The sequence below is a fragment of the Temnothorax americanus genome, unplaced genomic scaffold (assembly GCF_048541705.1).
Source record: "Temnothorax americanus isolate GAGA-0224 unplaced genomic scaffold, ASM4854170v1 Scaffold120, whole genome shotgun sequence".
Classification (NCBI taxonomy): domain Eukaryota; kingdom Metazoa; phylum Arthropoda; class Insecta; order Hymenoptera; family Formicidae; genus Temnothorax; species Temnothorax americanus.
Window position 1 is genome coordinate 245458 of NW_027509254.1, and position 20664 is coordinate 266121.

At 34.0% G+C, this 20664-nt stretch overlaps 1 protein-coding gene across 10 annotated transcripts in view; it reads left to right on the top strand.

The window, feature by feature from the left end:
• Positions 1 to 689: 689 nt before the first annotated feature.
• LOC143893518 (uncharacterized) overlaps positions 690 to 20664 on the top strand; it is a 77443-nt gene continuing 57468 nt past the window's right edge. For 4 of the 10 annotated variants that reach the window (XM_077399002.1, XM_077399009.1, XM_077399008.1 and 1 more), the window contains exons 1-6: positions 852 to 1093; positions 1854 to 2041; positions 2305 to 2469; positions 3520 to 3661; positions 17130 to 17332; positions 18245 to 18342. In XM_077399002.1, the coding sequence (XP_077255128.1) occupies positions 2421 to 2469; positions 3520 to 3661; positions 17130 to 17332; positions 18245 to 18342 (492 nt within the window). In that variant the 5' untranslated portion in view covers positions 852 to 1093; positions 1854 to 2041; positions 2305 to 2420. The other 6 variants (XM_077399007.1, XM_077399010.1, XM_077399003.1 and 3 more) reach the window with 5 other exon arrangements.

The following is a 20664-nucleotide window of genomic DNA, read 5'->3' on the forward strand; positions in this document are numbered from 1 at the left end:
TTTTTATTCACTATCTGATTGCCTTGGAAGCGTTTTTTACGCGGTCGCCCTGGACGGACATACGGCGCCGATTTCTTTTTTCCGCTCTCTGACGAAGACATTTTTGTAATAAAGCGATTGTAATACGACAAACTTTCAATACATTAGCACAACCTCTCTGGGAGTCGATTATGTATAAACTTTAAACGAGGTAAAAATTAAAAACAAAATAATAAACAGAATAGAGCATGTAAGCCGAGCTAGATGTGCGTGTTTATTATTCTTTGTGTCAACCGCAATATATACAATTATTAGAAACAGAAACGTTTCGACTTTATTATTAGGTCGTCTTTAATGCGTCGTTACAAATTAAAACTTAATTTTACATATTGCATAGAGAACGTTAGAAATTAGAATAATACTCAGACCGGACCAACCGCGCGAATATCTGCGTTCGGCCGGCCGCGCGCCACATTACGTTTTACGCTCTCCTGACCTCAATTTTGCGAATTTTTTAAAAAAACAAACGGGAAGATATTTCTAAAGAATCACAGTATCGGAATATGCAAAAAACCGAAAATCGATTTTTTCAAAATTTTAACCTTGCCTAGTCCCCTTAAACAAACTCTTCTCCCACGACTTTACGCCACTGTAAGCGCGCGAAGCCGTTGCTCGTAGGCGGCCGCCGGAGTATAAAGGCGGCCCAACGTAAGCCGCAAGCTCCATTTGTTGCTCGCAAGCCCCGCGGCTCGCCGAGGCGGGCACCACCGAACGGAGGCGGCTTTTGTCCGTTGTATTTTCGTTGGCACGGCACCCGGCACCGCAGCCGCGGTATACCGCGGCCACGTAATCCGGAGGAAAGGTCAGTCGGCGTCGCTCGACGACTCGTACGAGACAGCCGCGCAAATTGCTGAGACATCTGATCCGCGTCTGGTCCTTTTATCGGCCACGCGATTCTTATTATTGGCCCACGCGAGCCTCTGCCGGATATGTGTTCCGTCGTGACCCGATTCGATTCGAACGTTACGAGTGCGATTCTTCTCGTGAGTGCGCGAAGCCAGCAACGTCTCAATCGAAATCTTTTCAGATACAAACAGTTAGATGCAGTCGAGATGTAATTGTTTATTTATAGTATTTTTTACGTAATTTTTTAGATATGAAAAAACTGCGCGTCCGATGCTTTGGCTGTTGAATTTTTAAAGCGCGCGTAAAATAAATGATATTTTGATAATGATTTTAATAAGACGAAACAGATTACACAAATTTGTATTAATATACTGTAATATACAGGGTCTTTCCTAAGTAAGTATAAAAAACTGAAGGTGATATTCCGTGGCTTATTTTAGAAAGAAAAGGTTTTATAAACATAGGTCCTAAACTGCTTTGTTTTCAAAATATAAAGTGGCAAAAACGCGTGCCCCTGGTGGATCTAAAAGTGTTTCATTGGTACTGGAAAATGGTTCTTAATACCACATGTACGCATATCGTATAAAATATCTCTAAACGTTTTCCAGATTTTCGAAATTTTCGTTTTTTTCTACAACTTTGACACCTTGTATTTTGAAAACGAAGCAGTTTAGGGCACATGTTTATATAGAGCTTTTTCTTCTTAAAATAAGTCACGAAATATCCCTTTCAGTTTTTTACTTACTTAGAAACGACTCTGTATTATGTTGAAGATATGACTGAAGTGTTATTGCTGCTTTCTGCCTTTCCAGTGGACTATTGAAATATTTAAAACAAATCTTGCTCAAACAATTATCTTATGCTGATTATCATTCTAGCAGCTATTAGTTCGATAGTGATTTCATAATAATTTCAAAAGATACGTAAATTTATTTGCGAATTAACGGTTTGTTTGTGCATTATTGCAGCTGTAATCTAGGATGAGCTCGCGAACGGATCATCGGGGATACCATTGGCAAATGAAACGCACGGCTGAATAATGTACTGTGAAGCGGTAATCTCGCGCTATCATTATTATGACGTAGCCCGAGAAGAAGGATGCAGCACGACAAAGGAGGATAGAAGACACGGAACGCTCGAAAAGATGCATGTACAGGTAATAAACCTTACATCGCTTTTAAGAATTTCTCCAGGATTGCTTTTGCAAAACCTTGCATCGATATTCCCATCGTAGACATAATTAAAGAACTTTGAAAATTGAAGAATTTGCTGCTTTAATTTCTGCTTATAATTTCAAAGGAAATATTTCATTTCGAGTCGACGATTAGATGATGATATTTTGCTACAGATCCTGAAAAACAAATATTCTTGTAAAGTTTGAATTAGATTTTTTTAGATTTGAATTAATTGTATGCGCAGACTGACGTCTTGCTTCTGCACCGTAAAGACGCACGGCTACAATAAGAAGCAGAAGTGGAGACGGACACGTGTGCGGAAGGATACGCGGTCCATATCCGGCCCGCCATCCTGGCGGCATGGTCCTTTGGGCTACAATACTAATCCTCCAAGGAGCTGGATTCGTAGGTGAGCGAAGAAGTAAAACAGAAACTACGGAAAGCATTTAAAATATTTTATAAGCTGTTGAAGGAATCTTTGTGGAAAGTATTGAGAGGATTGAACAGTTCTCGCAACGTTTACTTTTATTCGTATTACAAAGTACTCGCTTGTTTCGCCTTATGAGAGACACTAACTTCTAAGTAGAGCTTGGCTTGTGCCTCTCGCATTGCTCGAACGTCTCCTGAGAGATCCGAATGTTTTCAAAATGCGTACAGAGTGAGACAAGATTCGCGATAAACTCTTTGCATTAATATAAGCAAAAAAGAGATTGGATTTATTGGCACACAATCTACAAAATACAGATAGTGATACATTGAGAGAAAAAATAGTTGTACACAATTTTACTATTAAATAGGTATTATTACATAGTTACCTACTATTAAATACCTATTACTATTAAATAAAATAGTTACCACAATTTCACCATAATTACCATAATTTTTAGTGCCAACTACATTTTTATAGTTATTTTTTTAACAATGCGAATTATAGCTGACTCAATATATTGCATTATTGTTTTTATAGCTTTAGCATGCATTTATTTACCCATAACATGATTTTATTCACTATAACCTATGATTTATGTAAGTCGTATTATAAATGATAAAAATGACCAAAATCGAAAAAACCGTGTACTTATATAAGATTATTTTTATTATTATTAGCAATAATAGCAATAATAATCATAAATAATGATAATCACAAATAAGAACCTCAACCACGATTATTTTACTATGCAATTATAGTGGCAAATACAAACACTTATCTCTCAATGTAAATTCTAATTTTAAAAATATTAAAAAAAATGTTAATATAGGCGGCTATACAAGTCGAATGTTAACAGTTCATTAAGAAAGATCGATTTAAATTTTTCCTAAGAATGAATTTTACTTTCCTGATCGGTCGAGGGACTCGCGCCAAAGAAATGGGGATAGTTTTAATACCTACAGCCGGCGAGCGGATATTATCGTATAACGACAGGTATGTACATACATACTCCATATTGATTGTTCGCAGGCTCGGTGACAGGCATTCCCGGCGTCCCGGAAAACATAACGGTGATGTTCCTGAATCCGACGTCTGTGCGCGTGTCTTGGAGTACCAGCCAGGTCGACCAGGTCGAGAAATACGACGTCACGTACAAGCCAACCGACGCCAGGTGCGTTCCAACGATTCCGATATTGCGAGTAACGCGCGGAAGGATTCAGATTTTTATCTTGCACCGCGCAAACAGCATCCGAATAAAAAGTGCCGCGTTCTATCGGGTATCAGGTTTTTTTTCGAAAGAAATAGAAATTTTCCAATAAAATGTTCCATTTGCTGTGATTACATCCTTCATAACGCCTAAATTTATATTAATTATTATTCTTCACACATTGTTCTTCGAAAACGTGGAAATTATACACAGAAATTTTGACTTATCAAGTAATATCGCTGCGAATCTTTTTCAACTTCAAAGTCACTCTAGTCTTTTGCAAACTTTATGGTTCTTATATATTGTCGATATCGCGTCTTGCGTACAATTCCTTCTACGTTGCGTTCAACAATAAAAACGCGCGAGTTTTATCATTTGCTCTTATTCGACAAGAAAAATTTTGCTTATTCAAAAAAGAGGTCGACATCAATTCCTCGAATTAAATTATTATATATTTGTCCTGTTTTATATATGTATAACTGAGGAATCGAAGAATAACACACATCACTTTCGTTCGTTCGTTCGAAAATCTACATGTCTCTCTTTTATCTTTCCTTCCTCTCGCACACTGACACAATTGAAACGCTGACACACTTACATGTCGCGGATCGCGACAAACTGTCGCATTGCAGACATTTAGGTTTATCGAATCTGGTATAAATGTATATGTATAAAAAGTTTCACAACGACAACATAGGGGAGACCGGGGTTTGTTGGCACTGTTTTCACAATTTTGGCATTTGAGTTTTCATACAACTAATTATCATGATTAAACATTACTAATATGATAGAGAGAACCTTTCTCTACAGTTTCATGCCAGGAACGCTCCTGTATACTGTATAGTTTCTTTGTAATAAGTGAAATACGAACATGCTGCATTGTAGCCAACTTGCCCCGATAGTAGGGTAAGTTGGCTATGCGACAAATGTTAAATTAATGATACGTAATAGAAACACAAAACGGGCAACAGATACGTACTACTTGATAAAGATTGTATCTTTTAAAGTTACTTTGTAATGATCGAATAGCAAAACACTGTTGCAGAAAAACAATTGTAAACTATTTTATAAATGTAGCTTTCTTCAACATAAAAATATTACTATAAATATATATCTAGCTTCTATCAGCATTGTAGGTAGCAAATCACATGCTCAAACAGGTCTCACAATAAGTCAAGCTAAGCGTGTCTGATATGAGCCAACATACCCCATCCCTACATACGTTTTATTTCAGTTATTTATTACAATAAATTACTGTTGTTAGTCAAAATAACTTGTCGTATAGTAACCGAAACTTTTCTTTTGTCACTTTGATTTACTTCTCAAGCTGAAGAACATTAATACGATATTTTGAAACGCTCGAAAATTCACTTGCCACCTCTTGAATCAGAGTTTTCTTTTTTTCTATTGTAATACTTGTTTGATTAAAATAAAACTTTGGAAAAAGTACCTATGTCATATAAGAGATATTTTGTGATAACTTTTCCATTGTTTTTTTCGCTATAAATACGTAAACGGAACGCATTACCAACTTGCCTCTTGTGCCAACGAGCCCCGGTCTCCCCTACTTAATGTTGCCGTTTGTGCCAGACCATTTGTGCCCGTAGGTGCTTGTTGGAGGGTAGGGTCGAGGAGGATAGTAAGCAGGTCGGGTTGTGCGTGACGCGTATACCTGATCTCGTGAGTGTTTAATACAACAGCACGCATATTACATGCCATCGATAATTTTCTTTAATCGTCGAGAACATCTAGATGTTCTCTGAATATAATCGCGTATTGTATATCTAATCGTTTAGAATTAGAAGCAAAATTATTTAACTAGTACGCTCTTATTAATTTAGCTTTATAGTAGATGGCATGTGAGGAATATATTGATGAAAGATTAGACATAATATGTCATATATTATTATATATAATATGTATATTATTTTATAAATATTAGTGAGCAAGACCTTTTAACTCTTCCTTGGTCGTTAATCATACTTGGATCTATCTTTATCTGTGTTTCAAATTTTCTTCTTAATCTGAAGATTTAGTTTGTAATATTATTTATTATTGCGCAATTTTTTTAAGCTCAGCTAGATTAAATAAGCCTGACAATTTATTATCCAATATTAAATTGAGGGCTTCAGCATTAAAAGCTTATTTTATTTTAGAGAAATATATTATAGAATAAATAAGGGCATATATTAGTTTTATAAGTATCTTTTTTATAAATGTCATTTTTCTATCACTGAATAGCTAAAATAGGATCTGTTTATAGCTGGATAACATATAAATTGATGAAATAAGCGATTAAATAGCATAAATTACGAAAGTAGATCATATAAGCTTGGCTGCACGATTTTTATTTTTACAACGAAATAACTTTTCAGAGCGATTAATCTAAATATCCGTCCACACATCATACGCGGTATGTTTTGGCGTGCCTAAGAAAACAATTAGATTTTGCATTCTAGGAACACATTTGCGGTCCGCGTGTGTTTGCTTTTATCGGATCGATAGATGTACCGAAACGTGCAGATAAATCACAGTAGGATAGGTTTAGAGATAGATTTACAGAAGAATATATAAACCGGGCGAGCGATGTCAAATCGATATTCACGTCAATTCGAAGAGGACTCAATATTAATTGAGATCTTTACCTCTTTTTGCGGCACAGGAATTATGACGACAGGTATTCCCGCTTTTTCTTCAAACAACTTTCTTTTGCTTAACCCATGAGTGCTCGCCAAATACGTCGCATTTTAAACAAGTGACATATAACAAATATTACGAACTTGCATATTTTAAAACATTATATAATATTTTATATTTTAATTAGATCAACAGAATCGATCTATTATCATATTTTACTTATTAACTCTCAATTCTCAAAATGAATTTAATGTATTTTGAAATAACGTGTCAATCTAAAAAAAACCCTTTTATTTTTTATCTCTACTTAATTTTTTATGTTTATTAATCAGTAAAGTTTCTTAATTTATCAACTTAATTCGTGCTGTTTACTGTAGCGGAGAGTGGGGGAAATACGGACACCGAGTAAAACCGGACACTGCCACTTTGGTATTTTGCTGTCATTCGGCCGTACCCTTTCTGCAAGCCCGTGGGCTTGACTCGAGCCCATACATGTGACACTATCGCGGAAGAGTACGGACCGGGATGACGCAGGAAAATACCAAAATAGCAGTGTCCAGTTTTACCCGGTGTCCATATTTCCTCCATTCTCCCCTAATCGTGAACAAAGTTTTTTAGATTCTGCAAAATAACATATCTTAGAAAGATGAAAAAGATAATAAAACATATTACATATTGTATATAATTTATATTCTTGGATTAGGCAACACGGCATACAGCGCGACATACAATGCAAATACTCACGAGTTAATAATTAAAGGCCGTGTGTTTTGTTTATCACCGGAACAAAGACCTCATTCAATGCGCAAATGTACCTATTGATGATGTTTACCATGGTAGGTTGTGATAGGTTTCATTCGTGCTATTACGATCAATATCTAATTTCTTGTATTTAATTTTTCCCGATTTTCGTATAATAACGTAAGTTTAATAACATGTCGTAGTGGCAATAAAGCTAAGTAAAAAAAAAACAATATAATTAAGGTATCCTCTAATATTTTTATAAAAAGTTTTAATCTTTACCAAGCTAAAAATGTAAAAATTTTGTAATGAAAAGCAGTATCAAAACTATATAACATATTACAACAAAGTAATTTGCAGAATTTTAATTTAAATTCCAGTAAAAATGTAGCGTTTAAGACTCTCTCTCACGTATAAAGAAAACATTATAGAAGTACTAATGTACATACATAACAACAAAAATATCACAAAAATACATCATTAGCGAACAAACTAAATAATACGGAATTTTCCTACTTTTGCATTTTAAAACTAAAATGCTTTCTAGAATTATCTTTATCTAAAATAAGCTACGTAAAACATTATAAGCTGTTTTAGTACACAAAAAAAAGTATCAAATCAACACTGATATATTTATATATACGCAAGAATGTATGATTTTCTTATAAGAATTTTAACTTTTTATTTCAACTTTTTTTCTTGATTGAATTCGTATAAAAAACTTCGTTGAACTATATAAATGACTTCATTCAAGCAAGTCGCAATATAATCTCATTTCAAGATTACTCCTCCATTGCCCTCATTCGCCAAACGAACGTGTCAGTGCCCTCGTGTTAGCCCTGCGCCGTCCTTGTATGTTTGTCACTGTATTCGTGTGATATTGCCACATAGTTTTCTCAGATAAAGAGTCACTATAAACGTCTGTTAAACTCTAACCGACCACTAACTTTTCAGAATAGTCAATAGAAGTTGGCTATTCTGAAAGTTAACGGTTGATTATATATATAGGTTAACAGACGTTGGAAATAGTAGCGTCCAAATACAGTCTTGTAAGAACAAGAGGATGAAACATCGATCGGTAATTCAGTACATCAATCTAAAACAGTAAAATTTTCATTTGGCAACAGCACGAGTCGCGTCGATTCTAACAAGGGGACACTACATGCTGCTCTTTACCGATTTTAGTGAAACTTGTAAGACAGATATTATGTAGTTAATACCTGTAAAGCCGTTTTTTTGACTAGACGCTAGAAGCCGAGTTATGAACAATTATAGGTGAATCTTTTCGCTGCGTATCTATATTAAGCCGCTTATCCTCTACCCTCGCGATTGAAATAAAACTTTGAGAATTGACTTAAGCATGCCTCAGGATCATTTAAGCTAGTCAGATTTGCTGCAAAATTGCCAGGAGCACCAGAAGTTAGAATCATTGTTAAGGCTTGGTGGAGTCTATAGAGAGCCTTCAGGGAGAGACTGGTCAATTCGCCGCCATTTGCATGCAAACAGGAAAAGTAGAAATCCTGTTTTTCTCTCTACATTTTCATATTAATACCTCCGTCTTTCTTATTTCCGGATTGAATGTAAATAAAGATAGAAACAGTTCGCCTTTTGGCCAGTCTCTCCCTGGAGGCTCTCTAGGTGAAGTCTACCGTCCAAACTGTAAGAAGCACTACTGTTTCAAGCACTGTTTGCTTAAAATAAATTGATTTATAGATCATGAATAAGTAGAAGAGTAGCAAACTGCAAAACTGTTGCTAGTTGTTGCAAGCAAGCATTTTTGTGGAAACATTCAGGAACATTATCCACAGAAATACATGCAAATATAATTATTAGTTTAGGCGGCAGACCCTGCCAAGCCACCAATAATGATTCTGAATTCTGGTGCTTCTAGGAATTTTGCAGCAAATCTGATTAGCTTTAAATATTCCTGTGGCATGCTTAAATCATTTCCCAAAGTTTCACTTCAATCGCGAGAATAGAAGATAAGACTTAATATGGATACACCAACGGAAAAATCCATCTATGATTGTTTATAATTCGGCTCTTAGGGTTCATTTAAAAAAAACGGCTTTACAGGTATTCACTACATAGTATTTCCTACAATTGCTGCAAGTTTCATCAAAATCAGCGAAGAGCAGCGCGTAGTGTCACCTTGTAAGTATTTGCTCTTGACATGAGCGCTGCGCATAGATATATCATGTTAGCACTTTCAAAATCTAATAATCTAAAAATTTTATTAACAAAATTTTGAAAAATAATTATATAAATATAATCTAAAAGATTATAAATGGAAAGTCAAAAAGTTTCAGAGTTAACTTTTATGCCACATGTATACAATTTAAGAAATAAGATGTAATGTTAGCTCTCGCCTAACACGAGAGGAATGGAGGGTTACATATAGGTATATTCTTGCGTATACAGGTGTTTCTTCGGACATTTACTTAACGGAATACTTCTTGATAAATTGAATTACAATTTTTGTAGTAATCCTTGTCCGGCGGCGCCTTCTTAAGACTCTAGGCATCGTTTTTAGCCTTTTTGAACGCTGTTTGATTTTTGTATGATTAGATTGAAATTTAAAAAAATCAGATGTCTTTTAGTTTTATTTTGTTTATTTTATTACAACAAATGTTCAAAATGGCGACCTGCAACTTCAATATAAGCATTGCATCTACGATGCATTGACTGATCTGGAAAATTCCAGGAGTATGCAAATCAAATCACATGCGTTCATTATCCTGTCGATGAGCTCATTTTGGATATCGACAGGGGTCGCTGTACATACATTAAACTTTCTACATGTCTCCGTCATAAGAAAAAATCAAGGCACGTTAAGTCCGGCGAATGCGCGACGCAGTCTAGCGTCTTAAAGAGGCCGGTTACTCAACAAAAATTATTCAATTTACCAAGATCTAGCACTCCTTTGTCGCAAATGTCCGGAAACACCTTGTATACAAATATATCAGTGTTGATTTAACACTTTTTTTTTCTGTGTTAAGAAATTCTGAGCCTCTTTGCACATATATTATAAATAACTAAAATAACTATATATACTTGATATAAAAGTAATTTTGTAGAAGACCTTGTTGACAAGTTTATTCATTCTGTCAAGGACTGCAACTCTATTCGACAGTAGTTTGTAACTAATTTAACTAGATCCAATAGAACGAGTTATTGTACATACACGGCAGAGGAATCGAGTTTATCGTGACATGCATGCGGGAAAGGGTTAATTCCGCACCTGTTTAGAGTAAACTTTTGTACAAGTTACTGTTGGCAATAGCTTATATACATATATTTACAAGTCATCATTTAGTATTCACCCTTAGTTCACGCTTCATGTGTTAGTTACTTCTGCACTTTACGTGTTTGTTTGCTTCCTTCTTTTTATTGAAATGATAAATGCATACGACTGATTAAATATATAAACATATATACCGTTTGTATATACTAACAAACAATAAGTATTGATTTTTCATTCTCTTTCAATATTATATCTACCTCAATATTAGGGTATCTATATTAAATTTACAAAATCATTAATTTTTGATGAATTGTCTACAGTGCACAGTGTACATTAATGTTACTGTGCTAACAAACTCGCGAAATGTTAATATATAATTATTAATATAAATATGTTTTACGAGCAACGGTGAATAATCGGATTCGCGAGATTCACGAATGGCAATGTACCATTAGGAATGAAAGACGTATAGAATTCAACTTGCACAAATCGTAAACAAAAAAGAACGTCAAATTTGCGCTAAACCGTTATTATGTTCTATTACTAAAATATGATTTATTGACTGCTCCACTTTTTTTTTATTGAAAATTATTTTAAAAAGTTAAAATATTTTAAAATCTTTTTTATACACAAGGGAGGCATATTTTTCTATAGTAAAAATATTTAATTAAAATTTTTTTTTATCTTTTGCAACCTTGAAACGTGATTGTTGAAAATTATAACATTATGTATACAGAGTATTTTCTCAAGTACAAAAAATTTAAGGAAATATTCCGTGGCTTATTTTAGGAAAAAAAAGTAAACATCCTAGAAACATGTTCCCTAAACTGTTTTGTTTTCGAAATACAAGGTGTCAAAGTTGTAAAAATATATACATAACAATTTCGAAAATCTGGAAAATTTGTAAAGATATTTTATACAAATTTGGTACGCGTACATGTGTGTGATATTGAGAATTATTTTCCAGTACATCCTGTATTTTGAAAGCAAAGCAGTTTAGGGCATATGTTTGTATATAGAACCTTTTCTTCCTATAATAAACCATGGAATATCCGTCAATTTTTTGTACTTGCTTAGGAAACATTATGTATATAAAATAGATTTATAATTATGTATTTGCTCTCCTAAAGCTTAATTTGTAAGCATTTCTAGAATTTTTGTAGGTCATAATCCAGAAAAAAATTTTGTTGGCATTTTTAATAGAGAAATATTTATTCTCTCTCTCTTTCTCTCTCTCTCTCTCTCTCTCTCTCTCTCTCTCTCTCTCTCTCTTTCTCTTTAAAGTGAGAGGAGATACATTTGATAACATACACCCTGTGCGCTGATTTATTGAAACGCGAACATGAGAAGGTCAGACGGCCTGTTGCAGCGTTCGTTTACCTAAATGTACTCAAAGCACAAAGTGCTTTTGTGCTTTGCGCAAATGCATAGCATCGATCTTTGCCATGATAAGACGGAGTCCAGTGCTACGGGGCCTCGTTATATGTAAAATCCAACGTACACTTACGCCAGTGAGATTATGGCCTTACGTAACAACGAGAATGCACACGAAAGGGGATATATTAAATAGGTCAATTGGAAAATTTTGCTTCCCCGGGAACGTGCGTTGTAACTGATTTGCGGTCCAACTTTGTTCAACCGAACTGTTTCTGTTCTATTTTTCGTTCGCTTTAGAACAGTTTTTATACAAATTGTACTTGACGAACTATTTTATCTTTATCTAAAATATAATATAAAAATATGTTGCAATATATTTACGCAAACAATTTATAATAATAATAATAATAATAATAATAATAATAATAATAATAATAATAATTCTATATGTATAATAATAAACTATAAAGCGGAACTCGGATGATGACGATAAATTATATATACTCTGATAATCTTGATCTTCCATGATTGTTAACGGTACATTCGATGTCGCCAATTAAATTACGCGTCTTGACGTCGGTTGTAACGTAACACGAGCCTTCTGCGTGTGAGTGGGATTTGTCGAACCGTAGCAACGATAAATCGAAGCTGCACTTTGATAACCCTCGATACAATCTATGAGAAAATGATCTTGCTGGCGTCTTCACAAGGATACAGATTGCATTCTGAATTCTTAAGGTAGTATCGAAGAAAGATCACGAAGAGATAAGTTGTGAAAGCAAAATTCACAAAATCCGGGATTGAGCTCATAGCAAAATAGCACAGCTTAATATATTCCACACAGAAAAGAATACTGTCACAACTCAAAAATTCACAATTTTCAGAAGAAAGTAACAAAAATTTAATATAATTTTTTTGAATTGTGAGATAACTAACGCGATTACAATTACGATATTTTGTTATGACACTTATACTGTTTCTTAAAGAAATTTGGTATGATTCTAAAAAATTCTGGCTCAAGACTTCCAGCACCCCTCGATAGGGTGATTTTTCAGATTTGTAATTGTTCTTGCATCAATAGTTAGATATGTTTTTATTAAACTTCTATAGGCTTTAAAAGTAGAAAGAATACGAAATAAATTACACTTTTGAAGATAATCAATGTATTATAAAATAAGTTCGAACGTAACAAAATAATAAAGTATTAATAAATTACAAAACTTAAACAGTATTCGAAGAAACATAGTAATTATTATTCTTAAAAAAAACTATCAAATTATTAAAAAATTAATTAAATTAATGGAATTATTAAAAAATAAACTCGTAAAAAGTACGATAATTTTGGAATATAATCGTCTTTGAGAAGTTCTCGAATATCAGCTTTCTTTTTGTTTCCTATAATTAATTTTTTTAAGTACGCCGGTTATAATTCTGGGCAGAGAAAGACTTTTTTTATTTTCTTCTATTATTTACCAGTACTTTTTTGTTTGCTGAGAGAAAGACGTTTTAAAAAAATTAGTGTAAAGACAATTTTTTTCTACTTTTATAATTTTAATGTCTGTCATTTCCACAATCTCATTCTCAGTTGTTTTTTTTAAATTGCTGCCAAATGAATTTGCTTGAAAAAATTGATTTATCTCGTAGTAAAAGACTGTCACAAGTTAAAATATTTTCAAGTTGTGACGTTGTTTCGGTAGAAGTACTGTGACACTCACTATATTTATTCACTTATTTATCCAGCGACCGCAACTTAATCGGTTTAAAAGAATAACGACACTTCTGTTCCCGTTCCGTGCATCAAATTTTGCATATAGACTTATAATACTATTATAGCATGTAGAAAACCTTAGGCATACTTTTTATGGGCTTAATTCAAAATCAAAAGTTTTTGAGTTGTGACAGCATTCTTTTCGGGATACGATATATTTTGTTAGGGGTTAATATACTGCAAAAATCATGCAACTGCGTACTGGTTCTCGCAAATGGAATTCTGTTCTTCAAATTAAGAAAAAATTAGACGCCGTATTTTTTTACAATTAACTTTTAAATGCACATTATTATCTTAATAAATAGATGACACATTGAAGTTCTATTAAAATATGATTGTTTTATAATTAATTGATAGGTCATTCTGTTATCTATCTAAATTTATAAAGTTTAATCTGTTAAGTGACTTTTTAGTGATTTACGATTTCAAGGAATTAATAATAATGCATTGAAATAATTTTTTGCATTTAACATTATTTTGTACTTATATTGTACAAAGCTATTATATTAATTATTAACATTACATTAATCACATTATATTAAACACGGCGATTCCATCGTGTCTTGCTGTTAAAGATTTTCAAAAATTATCAATTAATTTACATGATGGCATCAACGTTTTGAAATTTAATGCCTATCTTTTGCTCAAATTATAATTGCTCCATTGAACAATGCGCATCAAATTTTTACTTGTTTTGTTTTTCATTTATTGTGTGACGACAACGACGATGTCCTCACGGTCTCGCCGGCCGTGAAGGAGCGCGTCGTCGCTTTATTCACTAATGATCTTACAACAAATCAATCACGACAAGACTCTCAGAAACCCAGATGGTAGCTCGACTAAATAATTCCTCGAAATATTGGGCGCCAGGTGCGATTTCTCGCACCACGATCCACAAGATCGCAATTCTGTCAGGTGTGAGTTTCTTCGGGTAATCGCGGTCGGAGGAGGAGAGGGAACGTAGCGCAGTTAACACACGCAAGTAACAATAACACAAATATAATGTATTTGACATCAGAAAAGATTACGCGAGAATACATCAGCGAGTTGTTTCAGACTGAATCGGTGAATTACAATCTTAGAGAGAAGATTACTTCAGGATAAATGGGCAGGTTTCTTTAAAATGAATCGGTAAATTACAATTTTTTTCTCGGATATTTTTCTGCGGAACGCGTAGACTATGAGATACAATAACGCGAAAATTAGCCTAAGGACGCAACTTATAAGACGCAGTTACACGACCGTAATACACAATACGCGTTTACACAAACGCAAGACACGATACATACGCTCGACGATTTTCCAACGACCGAATAACCATCCGCGACGTCTCGCGAATAGTCCCAAAATGGCTAGACGCGGGCCTCCCGCGAAAAGCACCAAAGATCCAAGACAGGTGCTTCACGCCCCGGAACGTGATTGCGCGAACATTCCTCCCCCGTTCTGCGACAATACGGTCCACCTCGGCGCGAAGGATACCTTGCTACATTACGCACCATGATTACACAAAACGCTATTACACGAAACTCTAAGACACGACGAAAACTACAACGAATCACACGGTGACTGTCGGCCGCGTACGATTATTCGGGCAGGGCGATCCCACATTACTCTGTTGGCCGGGCCCTCCGTCAATATTCCATTTAATAAATACTGGCTCGGTAATACTCATCTGCACCAACGCGATGCTACAAAATACTTCGCGACACAGTACGCGATTCTCTTAGCATGCTTCCCGCGATTCTACGCGGTTCTCGGAAGGGCCCCGGCCGTCAGAACGATCTTACGTATGCTGAGTATGCTCAAACGTGGGTTACGAGGTGCTCGAGTAGTGGCCTCACAAATTCCACAAGCTCGGCTGCCGGTCCTTTCGGGATGTCGTCCCTCGCCACGCCGACACGACAGTGACGAAAGTGAGTGACGATCAGTGACGATCCTCTAGCTATTGGAGAATATTGGCTATTTTTCGCAATAATTCCTTTACAGTTTTTTAAATAATTAAATCGTATAGATTTAATTCCGGGGAGGGAAGGGTATTAATGTTCCAACGATAACTGTGTTTCAAGTCTGACATACAATCGGCGCGCAGTTTATTAAGTTGGAATATATGTATATACGTATATACATTGTAATTCGTTACTTCTGTAACTATTAATTCTCTAGTTGCGCACCACGTACCGCGCTTGACTCGTATCGCCGTCTTTTAATTAATTTGTAAAAAGATTTGTTCCATGCAATGTATAAAAAAGTAGTTTTTTAATTAATTATACTTTCTTTGTTACTATAAATCTATTAAAAATTAATGTATTATCATATAATACATACTTACTTAAGAAATGCTTTCAAGCAAAAAATACCTTTATCTTTATGCTTCTTATTGATGTAGCTGTTATAAATGTGAAATGAATGGAACAAAATCCGTTTAATTTTTTTCCCCTATTGTCCCGCTCTTTCTTTTTTCATTTCACCATAATTCTTTTTATTAACGCGATGTGAGTTCTTTTATTATCGCCATGATTCCGCATTATAATGACGCATTGTGATGCCCTACATCGAGAGACATACCGTCAATTACGTTATCAAAGCTAATCGATATATTTAACTATCAATTAAATAGTAAATCCATTAGATCATTTATTGTACAATAAAAATATCCTGTTTGAGAAGCTTAAATATCCAAAAATGTATGCTACTCTTTTTAAATAATGTAAGAACAAAAGGATTATTAAACATGTATATATGTGGTCATTAGTGGCATGTTATAGATGACCACTGACAAGAAATTAATACTGCGGCTATCGATAATCGTTAAGTGTATTCCTTAAAAATCCGTTAAATTGTAGAAACCATTGATGTGTCAACTGATACTGACAATTATTTATGATTGATATGTTTAATGTACTAATGCTTAAAAATGTGTTAATTGTTAATAACATTAGCGGAGATGTAAACCACTTACAATTAGATATTTTGGTGTATAAACGTACTAGTAGAAAAATCTGCTATTATTTGAAGTTATTATAATTTCATCGTGTTATATTCAGTGTTTCATAAAGATGATATCTGCCAATTTTTTAATTAAAGATTTATACATGGTTTTTTTTTCTAAGTAAATACAAAAAATTAAAAGAAATATTCTGTGGGCTTTGTTTTCAAAATACACCAGTGTCAAAGATGCACGCTTCTGGACCCTGGTGGATCCAAAAATGTTTTATTAGTACTGGAAAATAGTTTTTAATACCACATGTACACATAATTTGTATAAAATATCTTTAAACATTTTTCAGATTTTCGAAATTTTTATATATAGGTATATATTTTTTTACAACTTTGATACTGTATAATATTTTCTAAACTAATTTGATTTTATAAAAAAAGTATCCTTTGTAAAGTATCCTTTGTACGCGTATACTATATAAAAGATGTATTATACAAAAAGTTACTTCAAGTACTTTTTATGTGTAATTTGTAATAATTTTATTTATTAATTTATGTATCTTATTAATGCGAGAATTATTGTCTTATGGTAATTATAATGATACAGAATTAGGGAGATCTCTCAGGTAACGGTTTTACGCTTGTATCAGTGGGAACATCTTCATGAAAGAGGGCCGAAAACGACCGTAAGCATGAAACACATCAGAATCATAACGGCAAGTGGTTAGTTACAGGGTCGTGGCGGTGGTCGCAGGAAATAGCGAAGCGGTCACCTTGAGCGGCCTTCGAGCTGACACGCAATATCAGCTGGTCGTAACCGCCGTGAGGGCCGGAAAGAAGTTTCGAAGTAGACCGATCGTCTTCCGTACACTCGGTAAGCTTTGCCTTCCTAAGCTTTACCTGTCTCCGGCATCACGGTCACATGTGACAGGTGCGTTCTGACAAAGAAAAAATAGTTTTCTAGCATTATGTGTAGTTATCATTAGCATCCCTTATGACGTTTGCTCCACAGTCACTCCTCATTTTCTTCTTTTTTCACTTATTAATCTTCGCACAAAGACGCAAGCCATACCGCAATGTGGTATTTGCGGTATTTTCGTTCGCGTGCATTTCTGCAATGCATCTTCCTGGAAATGTCTCTCTATCCTTTTTACTTTACTCATAAACAAACAAACATCTTTAATAGCTCGTGAAAATATATCTTAAAATATATATATCTTTAATTAAAAATATATCATAGTGAATTAAATATTTAAAGATTTGAGGTTTTGAATATCCAAATTAAAAATATGAAAATCACAAACTATATTTACTACAATTATCCTCTTATTTCTCGGCGCTTCAATATATTAAGAATATTTAATTTTAATTTAGCTTACTTTTGGGTTACCTCGTAAAATTGATTTTAACTTAGCTCGGTGCGGGTTGCAGTTTTACAAAATATAAAAAAAATACAACAGATACTTTTTTATCTATTTTTTGTTATTATGTAGGTATATAATTAAAATATGTATAAGCAATTGATTTCAGTTAATCCATCCGAGATCACAGTTTTATTCCATGGAACGTTGGAATAGTAAAATTGTAAAAAATAAATTCTAACTGCGAGAAATTAGTTTTCAGAAAATTTTTTGCTAATTTTTCTTGCTCGATTTAAGCTTTTTTAATAGCCGTTTCTTTAATCATACGTATAGCGCACAGAAATTAACTCACGAAATAGAATTTAATGAGCATTATTTTTTCGACGCCGACACCGACGAGAAAGTACCGTGTAAAATCTCACAGCGGTGATTTACGCGACGCAATTTGGCGTATCGAGTAAACAAGATCGTGTCGTTTTCAGAGCCACCACGCACGTCCCCGCAGCAAGATGCAGCGGTAACCGGTGGTCCTCTTCCTCCACCTCCACCGTCCTCGCAGCAGCCTCAACCGTATATACAAGTAAGTTACTTTTCTCCGAAACGATGCACAATTTCGCGCTCTGGGGTTTCGTTGTCTCGCGTTGGAAATCGGTTTCGCGATTTTTGTTCCGACTTTGTATAAACGTGTGCGCAATCTCCTTACTTTATTTCTAACAAAGTTGGAAGAATTTTGTTTGGTCTGAATTTGCGCGGAAACTTTACAGCTCGTAGATCGAGGAAATGTCCTTAAATAACACACGTGAAAGCGAATAGGACGAAATTGCTTTGATGAAAGAGAAATCAATTTATCATGCCATAGATGAAATATCTGCGTGCACTGAGAACCGTGGAAATGGAGAAACGGAAGAAAAATGACTGAATAAAAGGCAATACACAGTTGGCGTCTCTTTCGGTATTTTGCCGCGCTTTTCTGAAATGCATTCTCCAACATCGATATTTCTGTGCCATTTAAAGCAGCGGCAGCGCGAGAATTTGAGACTCTGGCGACCATTTTCTATCGCGCATTTCTATCTGTTAATACAAAAAATTTATTTTTTTCAATTAATAAGAGGACAAACAAAGTCGTAATAGATTTAACACGAAAAGCATCTTTGTTAAATATTGAATTTTTCGATAAAATTTTTTTGAAATTTGGAATTTTCTAAAATTTTTTGTCAATAACATTGTGGAAGTAGTAATCGTTTTTAAATAATTAACTATTTAAAATGAAAGTAACTTCATAAAATAGCTCATAACGCACGTATATAACGTATATATATATATATATATATATATATATATATATATATATATATATATATACATAGATTTGCATATTTATTAATAAAAATATGCGAAAAGGTTATACAATAAAATAGTTTACTGTACTGAAAAGGTCGCAATATTTTCTTGCTTATAACTTAGGTTTCTGTATCGATTCAACATATATATCCTAATAAATTTCTCTTTCAAAGTATATCGCGCAGATTGAAAAATTCCTTTTTATCGATGTTCACAATCTTTAAGCTAATTCCTTTTGTGATCTCTGCGAATCCTCAGTTTATACTTCATCTCTTGGAAAAGTATAACCTTGTGAACAAAACTTTTGAGAAAGAAAGTCTTACTCGCGTCGCAGATATATATGCTTCTATTTGTATCAGCGGAGATATTGGCTAGAAGAATATATGTATATCTGTTATTTCTTCTGATACCGTTGTCGATATAATAAACTCTCTCGCATAAATTCCGTGCAATTCAGAGGAGGTTTTCAGGTTTACATAAATTTTGCACCCTGACATTTCGCACCCAAAGCGCGTAAATTAGACTTTTATACCAATCTGTTATCCTAAGCGTGTCTTTCCGCAAAATCAACGGGTTCAAAGTGTCACTAAGTGGAGGGAAAACTAGAAAATTGATCTTCGCGATGGGATACAAGATTATCTCTCGGAAAGAATAAAGGCGGAGCAAGAAACGAGGGGATTGTAATAGGACCGCGAAACTTTGCTGAAATCTAATCGATTACGGAAAGGGGCTGCGACCCTTCTACAAAAAAAACGAATCTTTTTTAATACTTCGCGGGTTTTCTCATTACGCTGATACTTTAATCTGAAATGGGTAAATTCAGCTGCGCATACGAATAAAAACTATTCTAAAAAAAACCATGGTATTTTTTGTATGTATCGCGTATTTTAAAGCATATATTCGTAAATGTTTGAAGAAATCATCATAAAGAGGATTTTATACATTGAAAAATGTAAGTAACAATTAATGTTGTACCCATGTAAAGCGTAATTTTATTACGCATCTTGTCGACAAAGTGTCAACTCCTTCTTTTGTCACAAAGAGTACCTCCACTATAAACGCGCAACGAGCGCAATAAATAAATTCTATAAAGTAAGTCTCACTTTCGTTCTCGATGATCTTCTCGATGAGAGAATTGTCATCGCGGTGATCGCGAATACCGTCTTTATTAGGGGTAGGATCAAGTTCAATATACATATATTAAATCAAGATCAAGTTTAATGTACACTTAATCCGAGTCAAATTCTATAATCAAGTTTTATTTCTTAAGATTTAAATAATATTTAGTAAGAAATAATAGATCATTGTACTTGTGAAGTAACTGATCCCGACTAACTATAAATTTCGAATTTTAAAATAAGTACCTGGATTCAAAATGTTATTATAAGTAGTTTTTATCATAAAGAATATTACCATAAAGAATAGAATCTTTTACACAAGTAGTACTCGAACTCTAAGAATAAAATTTAATCAAAGAGTGTATAAATGTGTAAAGATTTTATAAGTAATTTATATTCTATATTTTTTATATATTTAATTTTAACAAATTGATAAAATTTAA